Below are 26,177 nucleotides of genomic sequence, written 5' to 3' on the forward strand. Positions count from 1 at the left end.
TGTAATATATAAATTTAGTACACCTCTCACAGACACACTGACTACTCATCAGCTATTAGTACAAGTTCTTATTGGGGCTCCTGAATCTGAATAAATATAGGCATATAAAAATACAACAAGCATACCTACTGTATGTCCTGCTGCTCTTCCCTGGTAAAAGGTGTTTGATACAACTAATACTGGTGTACTTATATACACTATGATATTTAATAGTGGCTCCTAATTTTGCATATTTTTCATTTATAATAAACATTAATATATTTGAGAGATGATTGTTTTTATTTGTGGATTAATACAAATGTTTTAATTTTACCCATTTCAGTTCAGAGCATTGTTTTATTAGAGCACAGGATTTATTGGTATACATACAAAGATAGGTATATACAATTCATGACTTGAACCATGACAGTTTTACATTTAACTTGCCTTTGATGGAGAGATTTCCAATCGGTTTGAACTTCAAATGAAAGACACAGAGTACAGAGAGGCTTAGCTCTCAGTGAACTGCTTCAGGGTTTTACAATTTTGGGGCACCACGCACTCTGTGGTGACTGGACATTTCACAGCTGAAATCAATACATTCTGTGGAAAATAAATTGCAGTAATACAGTACAAACAGCAGAGGGGCCATTTGGCTTCATGTTACAGATCAAGGAGTAGTCACTTCTCTGGTACATGACACCCCCAGAAAACAAACATCCCTTTCTTCTCATGCTTACTGTGGTTAGAAGACAACCCTACTTTGTCAAACTTACCTCTGGATTTTCAGAAGTGGACCATGATAACCCCCCCCCCCCCCCCCCCCTTCCCCAACTCACATTAAATTATTGCAATTCCAATACTGCCCAACTTATTTCAAGAAAATAAAAATAAAAGGCAAGTTTAACAGGTGCACTAATAGACTTTTTCATGCAATGTTCTGATTTTTGTCATGTATACAAAGGCATTGTGTCACATAGGCTTAGTATTACTTTGAGCATTGCCACTTTGAACACACCTTGGATTAGAATTTGATGGAAAGCTCTTTTCTTGACATGGATCATCGTGGACAAACAATAATAATAAGAAGGATAGAAATAAAAACCGAAAAGAAACTGTAGAACTGTGTATTCATTAACACCAATGAAGTCAGGTGGGTAACACCAGCATTCCATTATATTAACATGATTCAAAGCTAGCCATGTGATGGGATTAAATGTCATTATGATTAGTATACAGATGTGTCAAGTGTCTAAGGTGCACAACTGCCCGGAGTAAGCTTATGTGGATGTGACAAATCATAGAGTTCACATTTGCAATTATTTCTTGTTTCCTTTTTCCCCTTTTCTCTCTTCAACAAAGAGAAGAAATAAAAAAGTATATTGCTTCAAAAAACTTTTTTCTTTTTTTTTTTGATATTGTGAAACATTTCATTCACCACTTCTCGGGTTTTTGTCTAGCTAGACAGAGCATTACATTATCAGTCAAAGATACATACAGAAAGATGCTGTGAATCCAAGAGATTAAACGATCAACGATGGGACGTGACAGTGACTAATTCCTGGGACCACTTGTTGGAGTCTGTCTGTCTTTTCTGTCTGTCTGTCTGGGCCAACCTCCTATCTACCAGCAGGTGGCACAATGCAAGCACTGATGTATTGCCTGGGTGAAGGGGAGGGGCTGAGAGATTAGTCTGTCACAGTAACAACAGTCAGTCCAAGGACCATGGCCTCAGTGTGTTCCAGCTCTGTGACTGAGGATCTGCAAACCTAGCTGCACATGCTCTCCATCCATCCCTCCCACCCACCGCCTCCTACGCCTTTTGTCAGTGAGTAATGTTAAAACACAAAGGGGGCTCCTCATTTGCTCTTTCCAGACGTGCTGGAGCCCCCTGCCCCGCCCTCCATCTTGTCGGCAATTTCTGACGTGTCTAACTTATCGGATCCATCCCCTTTCTCTGACCTCTCCTTCTCAGACCTCTCCTCCCCTTCGGCCAGCTCGGACCTCTCTGACCTGGCGTCTGCGTCCCCCTCCGACTTCTCCTTCCTCTCCGAGTGGTCGGGGTCCATGGACGAGGTTCCGGGCTTGTCCCATATGGCCATGGCCTCATGCTCATCTATACAGGTGGTGATGTTTGAAGTCCAAGCCTTCAGGTCCTCCTACAGAGACCAGCAAATGACACACACCTTACATAAGGAGTTTCTTATGTAATCTTTTTCTTTTGTATGTTTTTTATATTGTGTTTTGGGATTTACACCATTTCATCATGATTGATCAAAGTTTATTACCTCCAACAGAGCAAGCTGCTCTCATTCACAGTTCGACATTATAGCTACAAAAATGAATGCACTAAAATTCATAGAAAGCCCACAGTATTCTGAGCTAGGAGCCACAGCTAATTATGCCACATATTAACATTTGTTCAGCAGCCTCTAGTGACCACAGTAATTATGACATAAGCAAATAAGGTGTAATAGCCAATAAGGGCCAGTTCAGCAATAATAACTGAAGTTAAAAATAGTTAAAAATAAATGATGATAATTTCATTTTTAATTCATGCAATGCGTAGAGTATGTTTACCTTTTATGTATTAAAGGTTATAAAACGTTTCTATGCTCTAAATTCTACAATGTGATGTCACTATATAGTGGTAACTACAGTAACTGACTGTGTGGACCTTAAGTTTTGTTGTTTTTAGAGTCAGTACATGGTGGAAGCAACACAGTCTTTTGACTGTGCGTCAGACTTTGTAATTTACTTTGTTGTTTTTAAGTTAACATTTTAAAAGACAAAAGAAGTTGTCATGTTTCGTCACTTGCGTGGAAAAAGAGTGATTTTTTTGTTTGTTTTGAAGTAGGGTAATTTCCTGTTGACTTTCATATAGACTTCTTATAGGACGCCACAGGAATGAGTACTTGAACCCAGATGTAAGTTTGTATTTTAGAACAATGGGGTCTAACCTCTCAAACTCAATAAGGATTTTTAATGGGTTTGTGGCTAGATGTCTGGAATGAGGTCTGTGGTTAACACAACCTGAAGAGATGTCTGCTTTGTGTTGTATGACATAAAACACGTAGTGGTTGCTAACAAGCGGCTAAATGAGAATACAGTGGTTGCCAAGGACATTTAACCGTACACGGAAAAGAACCCTCTCACTAGTCCGCCTCAGTCTCTAGTTGTGTTTTTTGGTGCCCTTGCAAAAACTTGTGCATTGTAAATTATGTACATCAACAATTTATTAGGCTATGGATTCACTAGCTTGTCAAAACTGCTGGTTAGCTTGTGTAATTCGCAATAACATAACGTCTCGTCGCTCAAGTGGAAAAATAGTGTTTTTTCAACTGACTCTAGTAGTGCAGTAAAGAAAGAAGAGCAAATGGAGTGCCACTACATAAGGAATTAAGCTAATGTAGTATAAAGAGAAAGAAAGCCCGTTCCAGCCTCAGAAAAGAGGCAAATCTACTCTTCCTCCCTCAGAAATTACGGATTTGGCTGTCCACTGCTCTTCCACCAGTCAACCTAGCTCTACCTAGCCCACCACCACTGTGCTAGGTTGACTGGTAGAAGAGCAGTGTTCCATGAGGACTTAGAGAGGCACTCAAGAGGGAACAATGGGTAGCTAGCAGACTTGCCTGAAGGCACGAAGGGTCCGTGTCCCATCAACTTGTGGCCCAGTTGCTTCTGGACCTACTCAGGATTGACAACACCAGAACTAGTTGAGTTCTGGTGAATGTGTTTTAGGATGCGCTTACTCTTGTAAACTGTTTTCTGGGTTTAGATTATTTCTGTGTGTATCTGCATGAAAACTTTCATGCTATCTAACCATGCTCCAGTCTCCATGAATATCCATTTTTATAATGCACCAGTGCTGCGGTATTGCTGCGATAGCATCCCCACAAACCATGGTAAAAGGGTACAAAAATCCTTAATATGAGCAAGGCACATTCTCATATGTGTTAACCTATGCACTCATTATACTAAGGCTAGATTAGCATGTATGAGAACATGTCAAAAAGGTTTACATTCCCCAATGATGAGCTAGCTCCTTAAAAGGGTGATGGTTGTATACTTATTGTGATGTGGTACTGTATGAATGACAGAAGCTGCAGCAAAAAAAACCCAGACCATAAAAAAAATAATTGAATAAAAAATAACTCAATATATAAATGTTTTTGTCATGTCATTATCTATTTATCTATGTATTAATTTCCCAGATTATTTACTTTCCTGTAAGAAATGTATATAATAGTATATATAGTATATAATACAGACATATATACAGTTGAAACCAGAAGTTTACATACACTATATAAAAAGACACATATGTTTTTTTTTCTCACTGTCTGACATGAAATCAGACAATCACTTTTCCTGTTTTAGGTCCGTTAGGATTACAAAAATTATTTCTATTTGCTAAATGCCAGAATAATGAGAGAAGGATTTTTTAAGACAATTTTTTTATTACTTTCTTCAAAGTCAGAAGTTTACATACACTAACATTATTATGCCTTGAAACAATGTGGGAAAGCCCAGATGATGCTGTCATGTGTTTGGAAGCTTCTGATAGGTTTATTGACAACATTAGAGTTAATTCGAGACACACCTGTGGATGTATTTTAAGGCACACCTGAAACACACTGCTTCTTTGTGTAGCATCATGGGAAAGTCAAAAGAAATCAACCAAGATATCAGGAAGAGAATTGTGGACTTGCACAAGTCTGGTTCATCCTTGGGTGCAATTTCCAGATGCCTGAAGGTGCCACATTCATCTGTTCAAATAATTATACCCAAGTATAAACACCATGGGAATGTCCAGCCATCATACCGCTCAGGAAGGAGACGGACTCTGTGTCCCAGAGATGAACGTGCTTTGGTCCAAAATGTGCATATCAACCCAAGAACAAAAGCAAAAGACCTTGTGAAGATGCTGGCTGAAGCTGGTAAGAGTGTGTCATTATCCACAGTGAAACGAGTACTGTAGCGACATGGACTGAAAGGCCACTCTGCCAGGAAGAAGCCATTACTCCAAAAGAAACATAAAAAAGCCAGATTACAGTTTGGAAATACACACAGGGACAAAGACCTTAATTTTTGGAGACATGTCCTGTGGTCTGACAAAACTGTAATCTGGCTGTTCTATGTTTCTTTTGGAGTAATGGCTTCTTCCTGGCAGTTACACAAAGAAGCAGTGTTTTTCAGGTGTGGCTTAAAATACATCCACAGGTGTGTCTCGAATTAACTCTAATGTTGTCAATAAACAGAAGCTTCCTAAGACATGACAGCATCATCTGGTCTTTCCCAAATTGTTTCAAGGCATAATAATGTTAGTGTATGTAAACTTCTGACTTTGAAGAAAGTAATAAAAAAATTGTCTTAAAAAATCCTTCTCTCATTATTCTGGCATTTAGCAAATAGAAATCATTTTGGTAATCCTGATTTCATGTCAGACAGTGAGGGAAAAAAAGCATATGTGTCTTTTTATATAGTGTATGTAAACTTCTGGTTTCAACTGTAGGTTTGGGGAAAATATATTAATACATTTAAAAAATAAAGAATACAATTTAAAATGAATAAAACATAAATGCAAATCCGAATAAATACATTTTTAAAAATGAATAAAAATAGATACATGCATAAATAAAGGGGGAGATCAAATAGGAAGGCTAATTAATGAATTCATTCATACAAGTAAATAAATAAATAAAAATGCAAGGCTTGATAACAAAATGCATTCATAGTTAAAAAAAGATTAACAGATGATTTTTCCTTTAACATTACTGAGTACACAATAGGTATATTCCTTAATGTGTACACTGTTATTTGATCAGAGAGGGGCAGTCTTTTCATGGATCTCTTATGTGACCATATAAGCTCTAAAGTAATTAAATAAACATGACTCAAATATAAATGTTCTTACCTCATCTTTTGCATGGAATGCAAAGTTGTTTGCTTCGTCTATCCTGTTGCAGAGAAAATCAACAGGGAGTGTCAGTTTCAAATAAACTGCAGTGCTTTAAATAAATAATAAAGAATGTTTAATATTCTGTGCTTTGGTGTTTCGCTCTTAAATTATTTTTATTTTTTTAAATAGGCTATAAGTTCTTATTTTAAGTGAAAAGCAACATTGCACTTGAAAAATCATTAAGTAAGATGACAATTCCTGCCATCAAAACTCTTACTTCAGAATGAAGACATTCTTCTTCTTCTTGTATCCCATTGATGGATCAAATGTGCAGGTACTAAGGTCTACAGGAGGCTCTTCATTGTATGTTGTGGTCAGATGCCTGGCATCCTTGTAGAAGGTCAGCTGTCCATCTTTCAGCACACAATAAACGTTCACCCAGGACTTGCTGTAAAATAAAATGACACATTGAGCAGTCTTTAAAGATCTTATACATATCGGGGACATTGCTTGGGTCAGTTGGATGTAACCGAATCAGTACAAATAATATATTGAAGATGAAAACAACACCTAACAACAATTATGTCTAAAATATTATGTGTCATTTACTACAAAGGTACAGCAACAAGCTAAAGATTAAGGGGTATATTCAATACTAATTTGATTGAATAGATTTTGCACTTTAGTTTCTGTTGCAATGATTTTCAAGCTCTATGATCTTTCACAGCACTTATTAGTGGAGCGGATTAGATCATACAAGGAAGGCATTGTGCATTTTATGACTAAAGCATGAAACTTATAGATCACTATAAGTAAATATAGATCATGAAGTTTATTTTCAGACGTGGAGGCATTTCAGATTTGACCCCTTGGTAGAGTGCGTACCATAGAGGCATTGTCCTCGCAAGCGGGCGCCCGGGGTCGAATACGACTCAGAGCCCTTTCCCGCATGTCTTCGCCCATAACGTTAGCTTTTTAATTTGGATTTTTTTTTTGGCTGCATTAACTGTCATCATCACTTTTCAGACCCTGAGGTTTCTGCTTGGCCGTGACCAGGACAAAGGAAGTTGTCATGCCTAGTCGCTCACATGGAAAAATAGTGTTTTTTCAACTGACTCTAGAAGTGGTGCAGTAAAGAAAGAAGAGCAAATGGAGTGCCACTACATAAGGAATTAAGGTAATGTAGTATAAAGAGAAAGAAAGCCCGTTCCAGCCTTATAAAAGAGGCAAATCTACTCTTCCTTTTCAGACCCTGAGGTTTGTGCTTGGCCGTGACCACGACTTTAGTAACTTAACCCCACCAATTAATCTAGGTCATTTATAATGTGCTCCTTTGCCTTGCAAGTGAAGACCAGTAACTACAGTAAGCAAGTTAGCTTGACTAATATTTTTATCTTACATTCGAGCGGATAAATACATTCCATTCCTTAAACTTTTGCTCTTGTATTTTTGGTTTTTGGAAAGGTTTAAAAAGACATCACTGAAACCTTAAGTATCACTCTTGTTAGAATCCCATGGACAATCCAATGCTTGAACACAGCTGCGGGCGGCTGTGGCTCAGTTGGTAGAGTGGTCACCTGCTGATCGGAGGGTTGATGGTTCGATCCCTGACCATGGCAGCCTACATGTCAAAGTATCCTTGAGCAAGATACTGAACCCCAAATTGCTCCTGATGCTGCGTTCATCTGTGTGTGAATGAATTCCCAATGGTGGCAGGTGGCACCGTTTAGGGTAGCCTCTGCCATCAGTATGAATGTGTGTGTGAATGGGTGAATGAGCACAGTCTGTAGTGTAAAGCGCTTTGAGTGGTCGCAAAGCGACGAGAAAAGCGCTATATAAGTCCATTTACCATCTTGATGGGCCCCTTGAATCTATTGGCAAGGTATTCTGTGTCTGTTGTATGATTTTTATCAGTAATGGCTGTACCTGTTTGGGCTTCTCTGCTGAGCTTCAAGATCAGAGGTGGTGGCCTTTTTGCGGTAGAGGAAACCTTCGTTGTGGGCAGTGTGTGAAGGCGGCTGAGGTGTCGTTGGGGCGCCGGTGGCTGGGGCTGAACGAGAACGCCGCGTCTCCTCTGGCTCTTTTGGACGGGGCCTCCTCCTCGGCTTGGGGCGGTCTCGGGCGCGAGGACGTCCATCAAAACGAGTCACCGGTGCTGAGAGGCTGCTTGGAGGGCGATAAGGCTCTCCTCGTGCCTAAGAAAGCATAAAAAAAGAGAGAGTGTTACATCAAGACATAAATAACAATGGACATACACAACACCATTATAATAGTAAGCCAACTCACATGTGCTGCCTCTCGCTCTTGGACCTGTTCTACGATCTCTGCCATGGTATTTCTCTTATCCCTGCAGTGACAACAGACATGAGTCACCCAAACAGGAAAGATGTAAAGATCAATTGAATTTTACTATGACCAGCACGACTCATTCACATACCCTGAGCGTTTGTCAGAGCCGTCCTTAACAGAGCCCTCCAGGTCACTCGAGTCCTGTCTCTGCAGCCTCTGCTTGCTGCTCCCCTCCTGTTCGCTGGACGACTGCCTCTCGAGGCGCCTCCGGTAGCGCTCCTGACGCACAATCAGCGGCAGCTCATTCAGCCTGGCCTGGATCTCTTGTTCGCTGGAGGTCTGTCTACCCAGCTTGTACTCCCTCTCTCGCCTCAGATGGTCCATCTGAGGATCAGAGCGGCTGCCACGGGGATCCCTCTGGAGACGACCGTGGAGGAGCTCCAGCCCTGACTCTGGCCCCATGTCTGCCATCGGGATGTCCCCATACTGTTCCCGCTGCACTCTGCTGGCCTCTAGCAGAGGGTTCACAGCCTTGTGGATGTGGTTGATCCTGGGCTGCATGAAGTCAGCTTTCAGGTGCTGCCATGCATACGCCATTTTAGGGTCCATGATGCCACCACTCTGCGCCAGGAAACCAGAACTGCCCAGACTTCCACTGCTGTGATGATTTTGTGCCAGAAAGCCTGAGCTACCCAATCCCCCACTGCTCTGATAATTCTGAGCTAGGTATCCAGAACTCACCACATTAGGCTGTTGTGCTAAATACCCAGAACTCCCCAAATTAGGCTGTTGTGCCAAATACCCAGAACTCCCCATATTAGGCTGTTGTGCCAAATACCCAGAACTCCCCATATTAGGCTGCTGTGCCAAATACCCAGAACTCCCCATATTAGGCTGTTGTGCCAAATACCCAGAACTACCCATATTAGGCTGTTGTGCCAAATACCCAGAACTACCCATATTAGGCTGTTGTGCCAAATACCCAGAACTACCCATATTAGGCTGATGTGCCAAATATCCTGTACTCCCTAAATTAGGCGGATTTCCCAAGTATCCAGAACTTCCCATATTTTGTGTTTGGGCCAAATATCCAGAACTGCCTGTATTCTGCTGGGTCAGATAGCCAGGGCTTCCCATACCTCCACTGCTTGGCTGCTGTGCTAGGTTACCTGAGCTTCCTAACCTGCCACTGCCTAGATGGTTTTGCGTGCCACCCAAAGAACCAGTAGTCAATCCAAAGTACCCAGAGCTTTCTGCACTGCCAGGAGTTTGATTGTTTATCCCAAGGTAAGTCGAAGTATCTGGTCCACCACTCTGGGATGTCAGCGCAGAGAAACCGGAGTCATTTCCACCTCCGGCTGCCTGGTGGTTCATCCCAAGGTACGAGGAGCCGACCAACTTCCCACCGCCTTGCTGTTCCAGTCCGTGGTAGCCTGATCCGTTTATCACTGTCTTGTAACTGGCAAGGGTTGAGGACAATCTCTGGGTTGAAGGGGTGGCACCCAGATCCAGACTGGTCTGTAAGGGTTTGGGTTCTAGATGCGCCTGTACCGTGTGCCTCAAGAAAGGTGAGGTAGCACTGGTTGAGGGAACACTGGGAGTCAGACATGATAATGGGAACATCCTTCGGCTGGAGAGTGGGGTTGTCTTTTTCTCTTCCTCTTTTTTCTTCTCAGCCTAAAGAGAGAGTTAACTAAATAACTAATAGCACTATACAAAGCCAATTAAAACAAAAAAAAGGCAGAACAGCCCAATGAAAAGAGGCTTACAACAATTTATCAGTAATGTTTTGCTTATTTCAGAACAGTTTTATTTGCTACAAAGCAATGTAGCATGAAAGGCAGATAGGGTGCAGTAAATGAGGATACACCACATGCAGTAAACGTCGTGAGACAGTTTTAAGCCAGATTTAAGCCAGATTTAACGATGCAAACTCATAGCATGCGCCCATGACTGCTAAGCAAACACAACATCCCAAGGTCACATTTTTTTCCTGTAGCAGCATTAAATTGTGACTCCACCAAACTGATTAAACATTTATCTAGAGTCAAGCTTACTGCAGAAAGCTGGCGAAGAGAGCTGAAGCGTTCTTTCCAGGTTACAGCAGCCTTGCGGAAGGCCTCGTGGCGAAGGATGAGTTGCTCAACCTCGTCTGTTTGGGCCCGGGCTGCTCCTCCCTCTGGCTCCTTGGAGGTGATCAGTGGCTCCTTGGCCTTCAGCCAGGCTTCCGCCTTTACTGTCTCCTGGGCAAACTGGAAATGTTCCTGCTCTGTAGGTGACAGGAGCAACAACAGCATGGTTATCATTACACCAATGCACACTCGAGTAGAAATATCTTGTTTACATGCTTGTGTATCTTATTTTTTAGTCATTTCTCATACATGATTTATGATGAAGGGAAAAAGTGGAAAAATATGTATAGTTTGAGCCAGCATAAAATAATGTTGTGATGAGAGCTGCCTTTGCTCTGCTGTAGTCGTCTAGTAAATGACTCACTGCGCTGTAACTTTTCTTGGTGTTTGTCCCATTTTTCGATAAGATCCCTCTGTTTAGCCAGAAGACTGTCCAGCTTCTCTTTTATCTGTGGTGACAAACAGATTGCAGTCATGACCATAACAACATATTGCTACTTTCTAATCAAGTCATTGTATGGAGTTTTTAGTTTTCTATGTGTGATAGTCATTCAAACATTCTGTAGTACTGTTTGTTAACCTGACCTCCTCTGATGCAGGGTTGCCTGCAGCTATTAGGATCTTGCCCAGATCTGCACACTGTTGTATGGTCTTGCTGCGACCGTCAACTTTGGCTTTCAGCTCCTGATGTTGTCTCATCATCCCCTCTAGAGCCGTCAAATCCCTGAAGAGGGATAGATCAGATTATTTGGGTTAAATGAAGCAACACATGCAATCAGGGAATCCTTATACCTGCAGAGTGTAAAATGTAAGCTGTATATACTACACAAGTATACCAGTTGACATAATGTGATACAGTACTAGTGCTAATACAGTGAATGAAGATAAATAATAAGGACATGAGTAATCATCTGACTTCTTTTCAGGTCGTTCTGTCAGTTCACAAAAAATTCCCCATCCTCTAGTGGCCACAGTTTGACCACACATCTCGTTTAGACTACTGCAACTCTCTACTTGCAGGTCTTCCTGCATGCACCACCAAGCCTCTGCAGATGATCCAGAATGCGATGGTGCATCTTGTCTTCAACCAGCCCAAGAGAGCACAAGTCACTCCGCTACTCATCTCTCTGCACTGGCTCCCAGTTGCAGCCCACATAAAACTCTTGCTTACAGGACAGCAACAGGAACAGCGCGCACATATGTGAACTCCCTAGTTCAGGTCCACAAACCCTCCTGCCCACTACACTCTTCAAGTGAAAGACGTCTAGCTCCTCCGCCATTGAAAAAAGGCCCTACGTCTCAAACCAGACAAGACAAGTCAAGAGAACCTGGCTTTTATTGTTTTTTGATGTCTGTCTTCTTGAGAGGTCAACAGCCAGGATTAATAATGCTAGACCTGAAACCATACTCAATTGGTCTAAAGCTATTGCCGTGGTCCAAGGGTTACTTTGAATTTAATTAACGTTTCATATGATTCTCTTTTTATCCTGGAATCTGTGTATATTACCAGTCTCTCTATATTTCTGTTTGGGCTAAATGCATGTTGTTGTTGTTGTTGTTTTTTTGTTCTTTTGTTTGTTTGTCTGTTTTCGCCATGAGGCTTTGTACTGGTCTATCGTTGTTTTCATTTTTGTTGTTGTGGTTGTTGTATTATTCTTTGTATGTTATTTGTGTGTACATTATGTCTAATTTGTAAACAGGTTTCTGAGTCTTTGTTGTCTAGAATTGTGTTTTAGTGTTTTGTTTTCATATTGTGGCTCCTAATAAGTAATCCACTGTTCTTTTCTTTGTATATTCGTTAATAAAAATTATATTTAAAAAAATTGACACAAAAACATTATAGCTGTTCCTGAGAAATGAACATAACAGGAGGGATAAATGTCTTCTTTTACCCAACCATCAGTTGAAACCAAGGTTATTATAGTTAATGAAAACTAACGAAATAAAGAAAACTAGATTTGAAAAAACATTCTTGTTAACTGAAATAAAAATAAAAACAAGAGTTTTTAAAAAAACTAACTAGCTGAAACTCTATTGTGAGGTTACAAAACTAACTAAAATAATAGTGAAAATGTCCTTCGTTTTCATCTTTGTCAACTTGTTTCATACGTAAACCTTTTTGGTTGATATGAAATCTATTTCATCTATCTGGTTTTATGACTTAATAAACTTATTGGGGCTGAAATGGATCAGACAAAGTAAATAAAGGAAACATTTCTTCATATTGTGACCTTATTGAATCTGGCACCCAACAAATGCCCCATTACAAAAAACTAAAACACTAAAACTAAAATATTTTCCAAAAAATAACTAATTAAAACTAGCAAACTCACTCTAAAAACTAATTAAAACTAACTGAATTTGAAAACAAAAAATCACAACGAAATTAAAACTAAAACTAATGAAAAATCCAAAAGTATTATAACCTTGGTTGAAACTCCAAACATATCCAAATAACAATTACATGAGATAAAGTAAAGCAAAACATCTCCAGTTGAGAAACTGGAACCAGAGAGACCAATTCTTAAAATAATAGCTTTTTCTGTTGGTCAATTTATCAATTAATCAACTAAACATTTCAGCTCTAAATGGAAAAAAAGCATTGGTTACAGCCCTACTGTACGCAGGACAAGTACATATGTTCTGCCATCTTTAGTCCCACAGTGTGTATGTTCATGCATATGTTGATATGACGACAGCTGCTAAAGAACTCCAGCCAAGTGGATGTGCTGCTTATTGCACAGTTGGAAGAAATGACAAATACTGGCAGTGATTACAGAGTAAGATGAGATGTATAGCCCTCAGTTACATCTTATAAAGAAATTGAATAACAGATGTCATGTGAAATTAGGCCAAGGTGGCACAGCAGCCTTATTCCACACTACATAGTAATGACATTCTGTCTGCACAAGACCACAGAGACTTTCAGTTAACTGAACATTGAACCACAGAATGCAGCGACTAAACCTGAACCACATACTGTATACAAAAGGGGTTTACACTGCACAAAAAATAGGCTTACCAAGTTTCTTGTTCTTATACCTAGCAATAGTATTGTAATCATATTGTTTTGAGTATAATTGACCAACTGACCATCGCTTTACGTGCTTATTTTAAAAATGTGTCCTTTTTTGTCTTGTATAGTTAAAACAAGCTTAAAAATGTCATTTAGTAAAAAAATAAAAAAATAAATTAAAAAGTGAACAAACCCTCTTCAAAGGGATTTGAGTCTTGTTTAAAGACGAGTCTTTAGGATTGACATGTTTCTCAAGCTATTCAACTGTTATTTGATGTAATATGCTGAGTTTTTACCTAAAATATTGGTTCCAATTGAGACTTTTAGTTACATGCCGTTTGGATGCTATTTTAAAAGCATTTTCTACCCACCAAAACTTGCTAGTTTTAAGTAATTGCTGGCTACAGTCGGGCTTTTCAATCCACAATTGCTCAAAATAAGTATATTTGGACTCATTTGAAGCCATCATTGGTTTTTCCAGTGCCTAGATATTTTTTACTTATTTAAAGAATTCTTAGAAAGAAACATTTACCTGCACTGGCAGATAATTTTACTTGTTCAAGCTTGTATTTACTTAATTCTAGTTATTTATTTCTTAATCATTTTGGCCAGTTAGTTTTTGCAGTGTATTCACATCTCAACACAGGAGGTGTACAGCAGATGTCTTACCTGGGCTCATCCCATCCTATCTGGCCCATGATGCCTTCCATCCACATCAGGTTTTCACGCACCACTGAGAAGAACTGCACCTTGTCTGTGACTGAAGTGACCTGGACACGACTGGCCTCACAGGAGCCCAGCAGCTCCTTCCAGGCCTCCATCACCTCGTGCTCTTTCACCATGATGGCCTCGGCCTTCTCGCCAGCATAGATGGTCCTCAGCTGGGCAGCGTTCTCCTGCAGCTGCCTCACCTGCACCAAGACAGGATGAAGAGAGTGAGCGGCAGAATATAGTCAGTGTAGAAAAGGGGTAGGCAACCTGAGGCTCTGGAGCCACTTGGGGTTCTTCAGGCTCCCTGTACTGTGAAAATTAGGCAAAATTAACCAATTATCTCTTTACATTTTAAGTGAGCTAAAATGAGCATCATAGCTTATGAAAGTCTACGGCCTGGCGCCATAACCTCAAAATTTTGCTGAACTTTAAACTTCACGTCTAGTTTTGAGCTTCCCTCTCTAGGCTACACTGTAAACAAAACCCTGTTTTTACGGGGAAAAAACGGCAGCTGTGGTTGCCAGAGCTTTACCATAATAAATACGATGCAACTTTTTCTAATATTACGGTAAAATTATATTAGCGCTGTTGATTTCCCGTTTAAGATTGCCATTTTTATTCCATATTTTACCGTAAAAAATAAAATGTTATTTCATCAAAAGAAACGCTGTTTTGACCTATAATTGACAGGAAAATACTTTATAAATGCTGCATGAAAAAGATTTTACCATTAAATTTTACAGTATATTTTTGTTAGAGTTATGGTGTTTAGTACATTTAACAGAAAAATAATTTTTTTTACAAAATATAAATGCAAAAATGATGGCTTGTATATATATTACAGTATATTTTTGCTACAAACAAGGTGCCAGAGAATTTTACAGTGGAGCAATGTATTAAAAAATATATATATATATAAAAAATTAAAATAAAAAAAAAAACCTGTTTTGGCTGATATATACACTTACGGTGTTTCATTGTTACTGAAACTGAATTAACCCATTTATCATTTTACGTCTTTTACTGTCATGGTTTAGAAGCTTTTGCAGCTTTCAATTCCAAATCTCCAAAAGATATTTCTTTGGTGTCCAGCCTCCCATTTGCACTTGGATCCTGGCTGCATTCTGAAAAAATCATATTAATAAATACTCATTGTGACCTATTAGTAATATTGGTAGGCTAATTTAGACTTAGGCATTGTAAGGCTCAAAATAAGGTTTGCAACTCAAATTCTGACATTTGTCTGACAAATGTAAATACCATGTAAAAGCTTCACATTTTTACAATAAAATATTGCTTTAGGCCTTCACCAATGGTAAATGAAAATGAAAATGTAAAGAAAGTAACGTTTCATTTCGTATAGGTTTTTTTTGTCACAGCCACATGAAGCTACTGCAGATGGCCTGAAGAGCTTCATGTGGCTCCAGAGCCTCAGGTTGCCAACCCCTGCTTTTAAAAGAACAATAGTTTTTTCTTAAAAATAAGTGGTGAAATTATATATGTGAAAGTGTCACTGCAGGGTTTATCATACACTGCAAAAACTGAAATCTAAGTAAGATTAAATATCTTAGATCAAGAGGATATATGCTTATTTTTGTCTGATTAGATAATTCTTCTTAGTCAGCATCTTTTATGTCCGACTGTTTCACTTATTTTAAGCGTTTTGGTCCTTAATTATCCAAATCAGATATTACAGCTTGTGACTGAGATGTTATGACCTATACTGAAACTGAACTGAAAGCTAGAATATCAAAAGTTACAAAGCTGTTTCATCAACACAATTTATTTAATTAGTTATTTTACTTATTCTTGTTTATTTGTTTTCTCTCGTTAGCGCTTCTTGCTTTGTTTGCCTATTTATTTTCATTGTGTTATACATATAAGTGAGCCATGTTATATATATTTATATATATGTCATAGCATCTGCCCCTTATCCACATACACACACGCACACACACACAAACACACGCACACATACACCTGTGATGCCTCTGTGCAAATCGTTTATAATTTATGTTTTTCTTTGTTGTCTGCGCTGTATGTCTGTATGTCTGTATTTGTCTCTCATGTCACCTTGTTTGTTACGTCATTTCACCAATAAAAATTAAAAAAAAGAAACGAAACACCTAATTTTTTAACTTTTTCCTTGTTTTTGTGAGGTGGCTTTTTGCAGTGTGTCACTCGCCTGTGCAACTAGCAGTTGAAGGGCATGCTCGAAGGAGTGCATGAGTCTCTGCAGGGTGGCTGGATTGGTGATGTTGGCTTGGCACGCCCTCACCTCTGGCAGCTGCTTCATCTTCCCTGCGATCTGAGCCAAGACCTACAACACAGGACAGCGTCGTTATCACGAGCACTTTAAAAATAGAAGCTGCATGTCACGGGCCAGACTGTCTACCTTTGAAGAGAGGAACACCTGAATCACAGGCTCAGATTTGTTGTGACTGTTACCTCTTTGCAGTCTGTGAAGAACTTGTGCAGCTGGTGGGACGCGGCCAGCATCTGCCTGCGGGTCTCCATCAGCTCCAGGAGGTCGGCCCACGACTCGTTCAGTCCGTCCTTCCACTCGGCGATGGTGGCCGCGTCCGAGTGGCCGCAGTCAATCATCTCGTTCACCATTTTGTTCACCTGCTCCATGCGTTGCTGGCCCACACTGTTGGTTTCTGAGGCAAACTTGGTGAATCTCTCCTGAAGCACCTGAACACAGAAAGCACACAAGATTACAGTGATGCAGTAGCCTGGGTATACCCAGACTGCCTTGCGCGTTCGATTTCATTTCGAACTGCCAAAGGGTCTGGAAACCAGGGAGGTTTCTTAGCCCTGTTTTAGGGATCCAATCACAGAGCGGGGAGGGACGGCAAGACGATGACGCATACTACCCGGCAGATGGAAGCTTGTAGTTTTCTTACGGATCCAACATGGCTGCTGCAGACGCGAAACTCTCTTTAGCTGTAGATGGTGTTTTAAATAGTTTAGAGCGAAAGTTGAAAGGCGAAAGGTCTCTCCCCGGCTCCCCTGTCCCCCGGCTCGTAGCGAGATCACCGGCGTTAAGGTAGCGGGGCTATTAGCCGCTAGCGGCGCTAATCACCGGCACTACCGTAACGCCGGTAATCTGGCTACGAGCCGAGGGACAGCGGAGCCGCCGAGAGACCCGCAGCAGCTTGTTTATTGCCCATAAAATCAGTGGATGTGTGGCTGAATGACATGAGGGGGAATAAAGCGTAAAAATAAACAATCTTGCAGAAAGCGAGAACTGGAGAAGCAAAGCAGCAAGCAACACTCTCTCACAGACACACACACAACAAACATCCATTTCTGTTGCTCTACTACGTCATCTGGTATAACTGATCTGATTGGCTAAGAGCTACCTACAGACGCTTTTGATAGACATTCTAAGCGCCCAATAAACCACACCTCCTCTACGGAGAAATGAATGGCTGGTTTCCAGACTAAATCTCATTTGAGATTAGTCTGGTGTTAGCCAGGCTAGTGATGCAGTAATGCAATACATACAGTCAGGGAAAAATGATTACACCACCCTTGTTTTTATCAGTTTATTTTTCATTTTAATGCCTGGTACAACTAAAGGTACATTTAACAACAAAAAAATCTGATAAAAGTGTAATTTAAGAGCTGATATCTAGACATTTTACATGGTTTTCTTGATAATAACCAAAATCATTATCAATAAAATCATGTTAACCATAATTTTTTTGAGACAGTGAGTTTTGTTGTTTTGACGATTAATGAACCGATTGAGTCAGGTTTCAAGCAAAATGATGAATACAGTTTGTAGATGAAGTAGCCGTTATTATGTAGTTTTATAATATCAACATGAGCATTTAGCCTCTCTCAATTTATAGATTTTATTTAGAGTATTTATTTAGAGTATTAAGTGTATTTGCTGTTTTTTTCTCTTTTTAATTAGATAAGATAAGATAAGATAAGATTAGATAAAATAAGATTAGATAAAATAAGATATGACTTTATTTATCCCATAGTGCGGAAATTTAGTCGTCACAGCAGCTCAAGATACAGACACATAGATATATACAGAATAGAGAAAAAAATGTCTAGATATCAGCTCTTAAATTAAACTCTTATCAGCTATTTTTGTTGTTATCATTATATTTGTTCAAACAAATGTACCTTTAATTGTACCAGGTATTAAAATGAACAAGACATTTAAGAAAAAGGGTGTTCTAATAATTTTTTCCATGACTGTACATTCAAATCAAATCATTATCTTACAATTAATTTAAGGCTTAAGGTCATAGGACTAAAACTGAATTAAATATATTAAGGTTTTATGGTGTTTTTAGAAATTGTAATAATTGCTACATGCTTGCAGCAAACAACAGAAATGCCCTGACATGATGATGACCGCTCTGCTGCTTTGTTCCAAATATTAAATAATTGTATTTTCTGGTAATGTTCTCTCAAAAATAACTTACTAGTTTTCTTACTAATCGACAGTGTGATACACTGTAAAAAAAAAAAAAAAAAAAAAATTGTTTTTACGGTAAAAACCTGGCAGCTGTGGATGCCAGAACTTTACCATAATAAATACGGTAGAACTTTTTTTAATATTACGGTAAAAAGATATTAGCACTGTGGATTTCATATTAAAATTGTCATTTTATTCCATATTTAGTGTATAAATAAAAGGTTTTTCCATCAAAAGAAACGCTGTTCTGCCATATAATTGACAAGAAAATACTTTATAAATGCTGCATAAATTAAAGATTTTACCATTAAATATTACAGTATATTTTTGTTAGAGATATGGTGTTGAGTACATTTAACAGTGAGAAAAAGTATTTTTTACAAAAGAAATGCAAAAATTACAGTGATGGCTTGTATATATATTACATTAAATACATATTACAGTGGATTTTACAGTTGAGTAATGGATTTTTCAAAAAAACAAAACTGTAAAAAACACTGTTTTGGCTGATATATACATTTACAGTGTTTCATTGTTACTGAAACTGAATTAACCCATTTATCATTTTACGGTCTTTTACTGTCATGGTTTAGCAGTTTTTTACCCTAAAATCTACAGACATCTTTTACAGTGTAGCTGTAAAATGTGTCGTGCTGGTGAACTGACCGTGACATCCTCCAGGTCGTGGCCCAGCTCGGTGGAACTGGCCACCGTCTCGCACTCAGTGATCCACTTCTCCAGCTCCTCCACATCCTTGTTGAGCTGGTAGAGCCAGTACTGCTGCTCCAGCTTGGTCTTCCTGTGCTCCACCATGTCCTTCAGAGACACGTAGAGCCGGTCTATGTGGGACTGCTGCTTGGTGAGCTGCTCACTGTGGAGAAATTGAGGGAAAATGTTATGAAATGCGGATGAGCACAGATGGGAGAGTCAATATCACCATAAGGTGCCTTTGAGACTTCCCCATTTCCAAAAAAAATTGAGATTTTTTATTTATTATTTATTTGATCATATTTATTGTGTTAAGTAGATGTTATGTGATGTTGTGCAGTAATGTGCTGCCCACGGCTCCTTGCATGATGTGTTCACTTGGATGTAAAAAAGGATGGGTTAAATGCAGAGGTTGAATTTCCCCATTGCGGGATTAATAAAGTAATTAATATTAATATTAATCTTAATCTTAATCTTAATCTTAATCCTCTGGTCCATCTATTTATTGAAAATACACATGTTTATTTATATATAATATGTAGACAAGCTGAGGAAGCCAGTTGAAAGTTCAATCATAGGAGCTTTCACAGTGTGCCATTTATGTTTCTAGACCATTATTAAAATGTGAATTTTCTTTCTACAATGAAAACTATTACTATTTTTAATTTACATGCAAATAGACTGTTTTGTAATTATATTATTTATTATTTTCTCTGCTGTTTTTGTGTGTATAAATGGTGAAAAAAGGTACCATAGACACATGTATCTTTTGTTTATATTTTCAGTTCCGGCAGCTTTATACTTTGTTAATTAAAATAAAATGAAAAATCTGACGAGAAAAAGATGCTAAACAGAGACAGAAATGAATGCATAGGAAGTTAAAAAATTTGAACCAAAATCTCCTGGACTTCAGAGGATTACAGTTTTTCACAACCGCTATGACCCGTTTGTCAGAACCTTAAAAACTTTTTCAAAACTGTTAACGCACATCACACCTGATACACACAATCCCCCAAACAGTTAATTTCATGGTCAAAATCACCCAGTGTAACTAAACACAGACACACACTTCCAAAATACAATAATACACTAACACAGTTCACCAAATCTACCAAAACACTGACACACGTTGTCTTCCAACAGAAACATTTAGTCAGTCACAGCACCGTGTCATAAAAAACACTGACAACTGATGGAATAACACAAACCGAATCACTTTGCATGTTTCTTAGCTACTTTTTTTCCTTTTTCTTTTCCAATCAACAGATTATTGTATTGATCATACATGTAAATTAACCCTCTGGAGTCTCCAAAAGCTCCAAAGCATGACTTCTTCATCATCCAGACTAGAAAACAAAGCAGCGTGGACCCTTCTGTAAATTTACCTCTAAAGTTCTGGCTGTAAACTCCATGAGGCCAGTTTCAGTTTGATGATGATATACCAAGTAAATCTGGAGACAAGCTCAAATAGATTTAGTATAAAATGATAGAACTGGATGGAACCCTCTTACGTATATGTTGTATTTGCGACCTTTGTTCACATTTGCAACATTTACTGTCAAATTCTTTATTGAGCATGATAGTGTTTTAAAAGTAAAAAAAGATTCAAAATCACATTTTATGTTGGACTGAATGACTAAAAAAGACACAAAATGACTTACGAAGACATGAAAAGACATGAAAATGATTAAAAAATGGACAAAATAGCCTCCATAGAGACAATATTTGTGATGATGTTCTTCATTTTTCATTTGTTGGCCATGAATTTTGGTCCTTTTTTGTACAACACTCAGTACAGAAAGTGAACGAGCCGTGTCAGAGCAGCTTTGCAGAATGTTTACGTATGAAAGAAGAAGATAGTGAATGACAGGATTTGCAGTAAACACTTTACTGTATTGCAAATTAAAATGACTTACAGTAGAGTAAAGAGGTAAAAAAAATCAGCTGTCATTCATTACTGTCTTGCCAAATAGACAAAAAGAAAAAGGAGCAGAAGCTGTGATCAATGTAATCTTCAATCCATTAGTTTTGAACATGAGGTTTTCTGTTTTGACAAACTGTGTGAAAGCGACTGAAAATTCACCAGTTAACATCTACTGTTTTGGTCTTGATTGAGCTTGTGTGTAAAAGGAGTTAAAACTAATTTTAAATGTGTAAAATGTGTGTATTTTGTGTCAAAAGAAGAAGAATTGTGTTAATTGTATAGCCCACACAGGCTGATGTTGTGGTAACTGTGTGAAGTGTTTTGAAAAAGCGGTAAAAGTATTGAACAACGGGTCATAGCGGTTGTGAAAAACTGTAATCTTAATCTCTTAATCTTAATCTAATATAATCTTAATCTTAATCTTAATCTTAATCTTATGTTGTTAGAAATGCATTTTGGTCAAGATCCCACACTTTTAAAAAAATTATAAATGAACAATAGGCAGACAATGTACATGTAACATGCAAACAGCAAAATACAGTCATGGAAAAAATTATGAGACCAGCCTTTTTCTTCAATTTCTTGTTCATTGTAATGCCTGGTACAACTAAAGGTACATTTGTTTGGACAAATATAATCATAACAACAAAAATAGCTGATATATATATGTTGTATTTGCGACCTTTGTTCACATTTGCAACATTTACTGTAAAATTCTTTATTGAGCATGATAGTGTTTTGAAAGTAAAAAAAGATTCAAAATCACATTTTATGTTGGACTGAATGACTAAAAAAGACACAAAATGACTTACAAAGACATGAAAAGACATGAAAATGATTCAAAAATGGACAAAATAGCCTCCATAGAGACAATGTTTGTGATGATGTTCTTCATTTTTCATTTGTTGGCCATGAATTTTGGTCCTTTTTTGTACAACACTCAGTACAGAAAGTGAACGAGCCATGTCAGAGCAGCTTGGAGAATGTTTACGTATGAAAGAAGAAGATAGTGAATGACAGGATTTGCAGTAAACACTTTACTGTATTGCAAATTAAAATGACTTACAGTAGAGTAAAGAGGTAAAAAAAAAATCAGCTGTCATTCATTACTGTATTGCCAAATAGACAAAAAGAAAAAGGAGCAGAAGCTGTGATCAATGTAATCTTCAATCCATTAGTTTTGAACATGAGGTTTTCTGTTTTGACAAACTGTGTGAAAGCAATTGAAAATTCACCAGTTAACATCTACTGTTTTGGTCTTGATTGAGCTTGTGTGTAAAAGGAGTTAAAACTAATTTTAAATGTGTAAAATGTGTGTATTTTGTGTCAAAAGAAAAAGAATTGTGTTAATTGTATCGCCCACACAGGCTGATGTTGTGGTAACTGTGTGAAGAGTTTTGAAAAAGCGGTAAAAGTATTGAACAACGGGTCATAGCGGTTGTGAAAAACTGTAACTGTTTGGGGGATTGTGTGTATCAGGTGTGATGTGCGTTAACAGTTTTGAAAAAGTTTTTAAGTTTCTGACAAACGGGTCATAGCGGTTGTGAAAAACTGTATGTTCTTCTTTCATATGTAAACATTCTGCAAAGCTGCTCTGACATGGCTGGGTCACTTTCTGTACTGAGTGTTGTACAAAAAAGGGACAAAATTCATGGCCAACAAATGAAAAATGAAGAACATCATCACAAACATTGTCTCTATGGAGTCTTGGGCTATTTTGTCCATTTTTGAATCATTTTCGTGTCTTTTCATGTCTTTGTAAGTCATTTTGTGTCTTTTTTAGTCCTTCAGTCCAACATAAAATGTGATATTGAATCTTTTTTTACTTTCAAAACACTATCATGCTCAATAAATAATTTTACAGTAAATGTAGCAAATGTGAACAATGGTGTCAAATCTAACATATACTGTATCTAACATATACGGTTCCATCCAGTTTTGTCATTTTATACGAAACATATTTGAGCTTGTCTCCAGTTTTACTTGGTATATCATCATCAAACTGAAACTGGCCTCATGGAGTTTACAGCCAGAACTTTAGAGGTAAATTTACAGAAGGGTCCACGCTGCTTTGTTTTCTAGTCTGGATGATGAAGAAGTCATGATTTGGAGCTTTTGGAGACTCCAGAGGGTTAATTTACATGTATGATCAATACAATAATCTGTTGATTGGAAAAGAAAAAGGAAAAAAGTCGATTTGACACATGCAAAGTGATTGAGCTGTGTTCTTCCATCAGTTGTCAGTGTTTTTTATGACCCTGTGTTGTGACTGACTAAATGTTTCTGTTGGAGACAATGTGTGTCAGTGTTTTGGTAGATTTGGTGAACTGTGTTAGTGTATTATTGTATTTTGGAAGTGTGTGTCTGTGTTTAGTTACACTGGGTGACTTTGAGCATGAAATTAACTGTTTGAAAAGTGTGTGTATCAAGTGTGATGTGCGTTAACAGTTTTGAAAAAGTTTTTAAGGTTCTGACAAATGGGTCATAGCGGTTGTGAAAAACTGTATTGTTTTAGCAATTGAGAAAAACTGTAAACAGTAAAGGAAAAAACAAACTGATTTGCTTTCTACTGGAATGCTTTTGAATGTGAACATTACATGTGGACATACAGTTCCCAACCAAGAAATTTAGTGTAAAAACGGTGGATTGCATGTTTTGCATGCAAATACCTGTAAAACTGAAACATAAATGTCTATGCACTTTTTGTAATGTCAACAACAGCCAGTATTTTGAAACCTGGGGCCCGTTGCACAAAAGTAGGATTAAGACATCCAGGATAAGTGACTGAGCTGGGCTCAAAGAATCCAAAACAAGAGCGTCCAGGCTCAGTTGGTTGCACAAAGACCAATCCAGGGTGAGCAGACACGGATTCATCAAGCCAGGTGAAACCTATCCTGGATAAGTGCGCGCTAGCGGCTCCCTCAGATAGACCTCGCCACCGATCACAGATTCACTGATTCACCATGGCGAGTAGAGCGGCTTACTTTACCCCGTCGGAGGGAGAAATCCGGATGGAGGCATACGAGGAGGTGAAAGACATTATTAAAAAGAAAGGCAACACCGCCACAGTGATAAAGCAAAGAGAAAACGCGTGGCAAAGTATTGAATGTGTAAGTAGTGCACAACTACACACTCACCGCTCCGCTGAAACTTCACAATTACAATCCAAATAGTTAATTCACATCTCCAAAAACGCAGTTGTACTTTGATTATGAATTAGTTGAATTTTTTCAACTACTCATGACTCAGTCCATGACTCCAGAGTCTTTGGGACCTCTGAAACCTGTCAGCGCCTATCACTAGGTGAGCCACACAACCATTAATAACCACTTGTTACATCATGGCTGTGTCAAGAATGTCACTCTGTTTGAGGTTGTAATGATGAGATTTTGTGTTGACAGGTGAATTCTCTGGTGTGTTGCTGGGAGACAGGGGGTCTGCCTGCCAGACTTTTCTCCTGACACCATTCACAGACCCCCAGGAAGCACAGCAGGCCTACAGCCATGCTCATGCCAGGACCAGGACCAGGACCAGGCCCAGGCCCAGAGTTGAAATGACCTTTGGCCTCCTGAAGGCACGCTTTCAGTGTCTTCACTGTCCTCCACAATGTGGCCTGCCTGAGGAAGCAGAGGGCCCCCAGAGGGCCCCCAGCCATGGACTTGGACAATCCTGCAATCTTCCCTGATGACGACAGTGGTCGGATGGTGAGGGACCAATATGTGTTAAATTATTTTAGTTAATATGCATGCTTTAAATTTAAGTTAAATATGTCCTGCAGTGGCAGAGGATTTTGTGTGTTTTTATTTATTTTTTAATTGATTTGGCCTCTTATGATGATTGTGCTGTATACTGTGTGTATACAAGCTTGCAGGGAGGCTACTGCATCATTCCTCTGTTCATTCCATGTGTATGGATTTGTCCTGCATTTATTTCAGTGTGCAGACATGCAGGGTGTATTATATTCAGACCTTTGAATGTGTATTTATCCTTGTGTTGAATAATATACTTTGATTCTGTGCTTTCTATCTTGAAGAGTCACTGTGACTTCAGTTTTGAAAGGAGCCGATGGTTTACCTGTTTTGATTTATCCTTATTCAATAAAGGAACATAATGTTACACTTTGTGTATATATCTATTTATATGGGATGTGTATTTTATACGACCGAGTTTTAGGGCCACACTGAGGAAGACAACAAAAGTCATACATTTATGAGACTGATTCTTTCTGCGGAAAAGATGTATTGTCTTGCATCTTTTTAAAGTCCTGATACTTCTTTTTTTAAGATAATTTTATTGGTATTTTTCATGCTTTTTTAAAACTGACAGATAGAAAGGGGGTGACAGAGGGGAGGATGTGCGGCAAAGGGAGCACAGGCCGGATTCGGACCCCGCTCCACCGCAGCAAGGACTTGGCCTTAATAGTAAGCACTCTACCAGTGTGAGCCACCGGGACACCCTGTAGTCCTGATACTTCTGACAATCTGATGCTGGCTGATGTGCCAAAAGATTAAGTATCTCCTTGTTGGTGAAACCTATTCTAAAGTACAATTCCACAAAAAGCTCCACGGCCCTCATTTTAACAACTCTCCTCCTCTAAAACGAGTTAAATTAGTAATCTGTCATTTTATATGTAGCCTTATGGTCTATGGGAAACTGTAAATTATCTAATGATTGCAACATCTTCTAAAATAATTAATTATCCAAAATGATTGAAATGGATGATCACAAATGTTTAAATAATGACAGTGGGTCTAGTTCTATGTGATAACAATGTGTAAAGGGCAGTGGAATAACTATTGGTGTCCGTTTGTGGTGACTGCTGACTGAGATAAGGGATGAGATTAAATAGATCCTGGAACATAGCCTGGTCTGGGGCAGGTTTGCTCCACAGACTAAATCTCCATGGTAACTTATACCATAACATATCCTACTGCCCCCTATCCTGCTTTTGTGCAACCGGATCATGGATAAGTTGAGCCAGGATAACCAACATATCCCGGCTTAATCCCTTATCCTAGTTTTGTGCAACAGGCCCCTGGTGTACTTTGATTGACTGCATGTACCTTGTGAAG

At 38.7% G+C, this 26,177-nt stretch overlaps 1 protein-coding gene and 1 long non-coding RNA gene across 2 annotated transcripts in view; one reads left to right on the forward strand and one right to left on the reverse strand.

The window, feature by feature from the left end:
• Positions 1-808: 808 nt before the first annotated feature.
• Positions 809-26,177, reverse strand: part of sptbn4a (spectrin, beta, non-erythrocytic 4a) — a 62,369-nt gene continuing 37,000 nt past the window's right edge. The window contains exons 7-19 of the mRNA XM_059352258.1: positions 19,140-19,344; positions 16,478-16,723; positions 16,215-16,349; positions 13,988-14,229; positions 10,888-11,026; positions 10,667-10,751; positions 10,228-10,439; positions 8,319-9,847; positions 8,168-8,228; positions 7,808-8,076; positions 6,159-6,329; positions 5,897-5,939; positions 809-2,138 (exon numbers count right to left, since the gene is read on the reverse strand). Coding sequence (XP_059208241.1) covers positions 1,839-2,138; positions 5,897-5,939; positions 6,159-6,329; positions 7,808-8,076; positions 8,168-8,228; positions 8,319-9,847; positions 10,228-10,439; positions 10,667-10,751; positions 10,888-11,026; positions 13,988-14,229; positions 16,215-16,349; positions 16,478-16,723; positions 19,140-19,344 — 3,637 coding nt within the window. The 3' untranslated portion in view covers positions 809-1,838. The remainder of the gene's footprint in view (positions 2,139-5,896; positions 5,940-6,158; positions 6,330-7,807; positions 8,077-8,167; positions 8,229-8,318; positions 9,848-10,227; positions 10,440-10,666; positions 10,752-10,887; positions 11,027-13,987; positions 14,230-16,214; positions 16,350-16,477; positions 16,724-19,139; positions 19,345-26,177) is intronic.
• LOC131987103 (uncharacterized) lies at positions 23,891-24,914 on the forward strand. The gene is made up of 2 exons (XR_009395735.1): positions 23,891-24,408; positions 24,507-24,914. It is a non-coding gene; the product is annotated as an uncharacterized LOC131987103 (long non-coding RNA).

Source organism: Centropristis striata, chromosome 15 (genome assembly GCF_030273125.1).
Source record: "Centropristis striata isolate RG_2023a ecotype Rhode Island chromosome 15, C.striata_1.0, whole genome shotgun sequence".
Lineage (NCBI taxonomy): Eukaryota > Metazoa > Chordata > Actinopteri > Perciformes > Serranidae > Centropristis > Centropristis striata.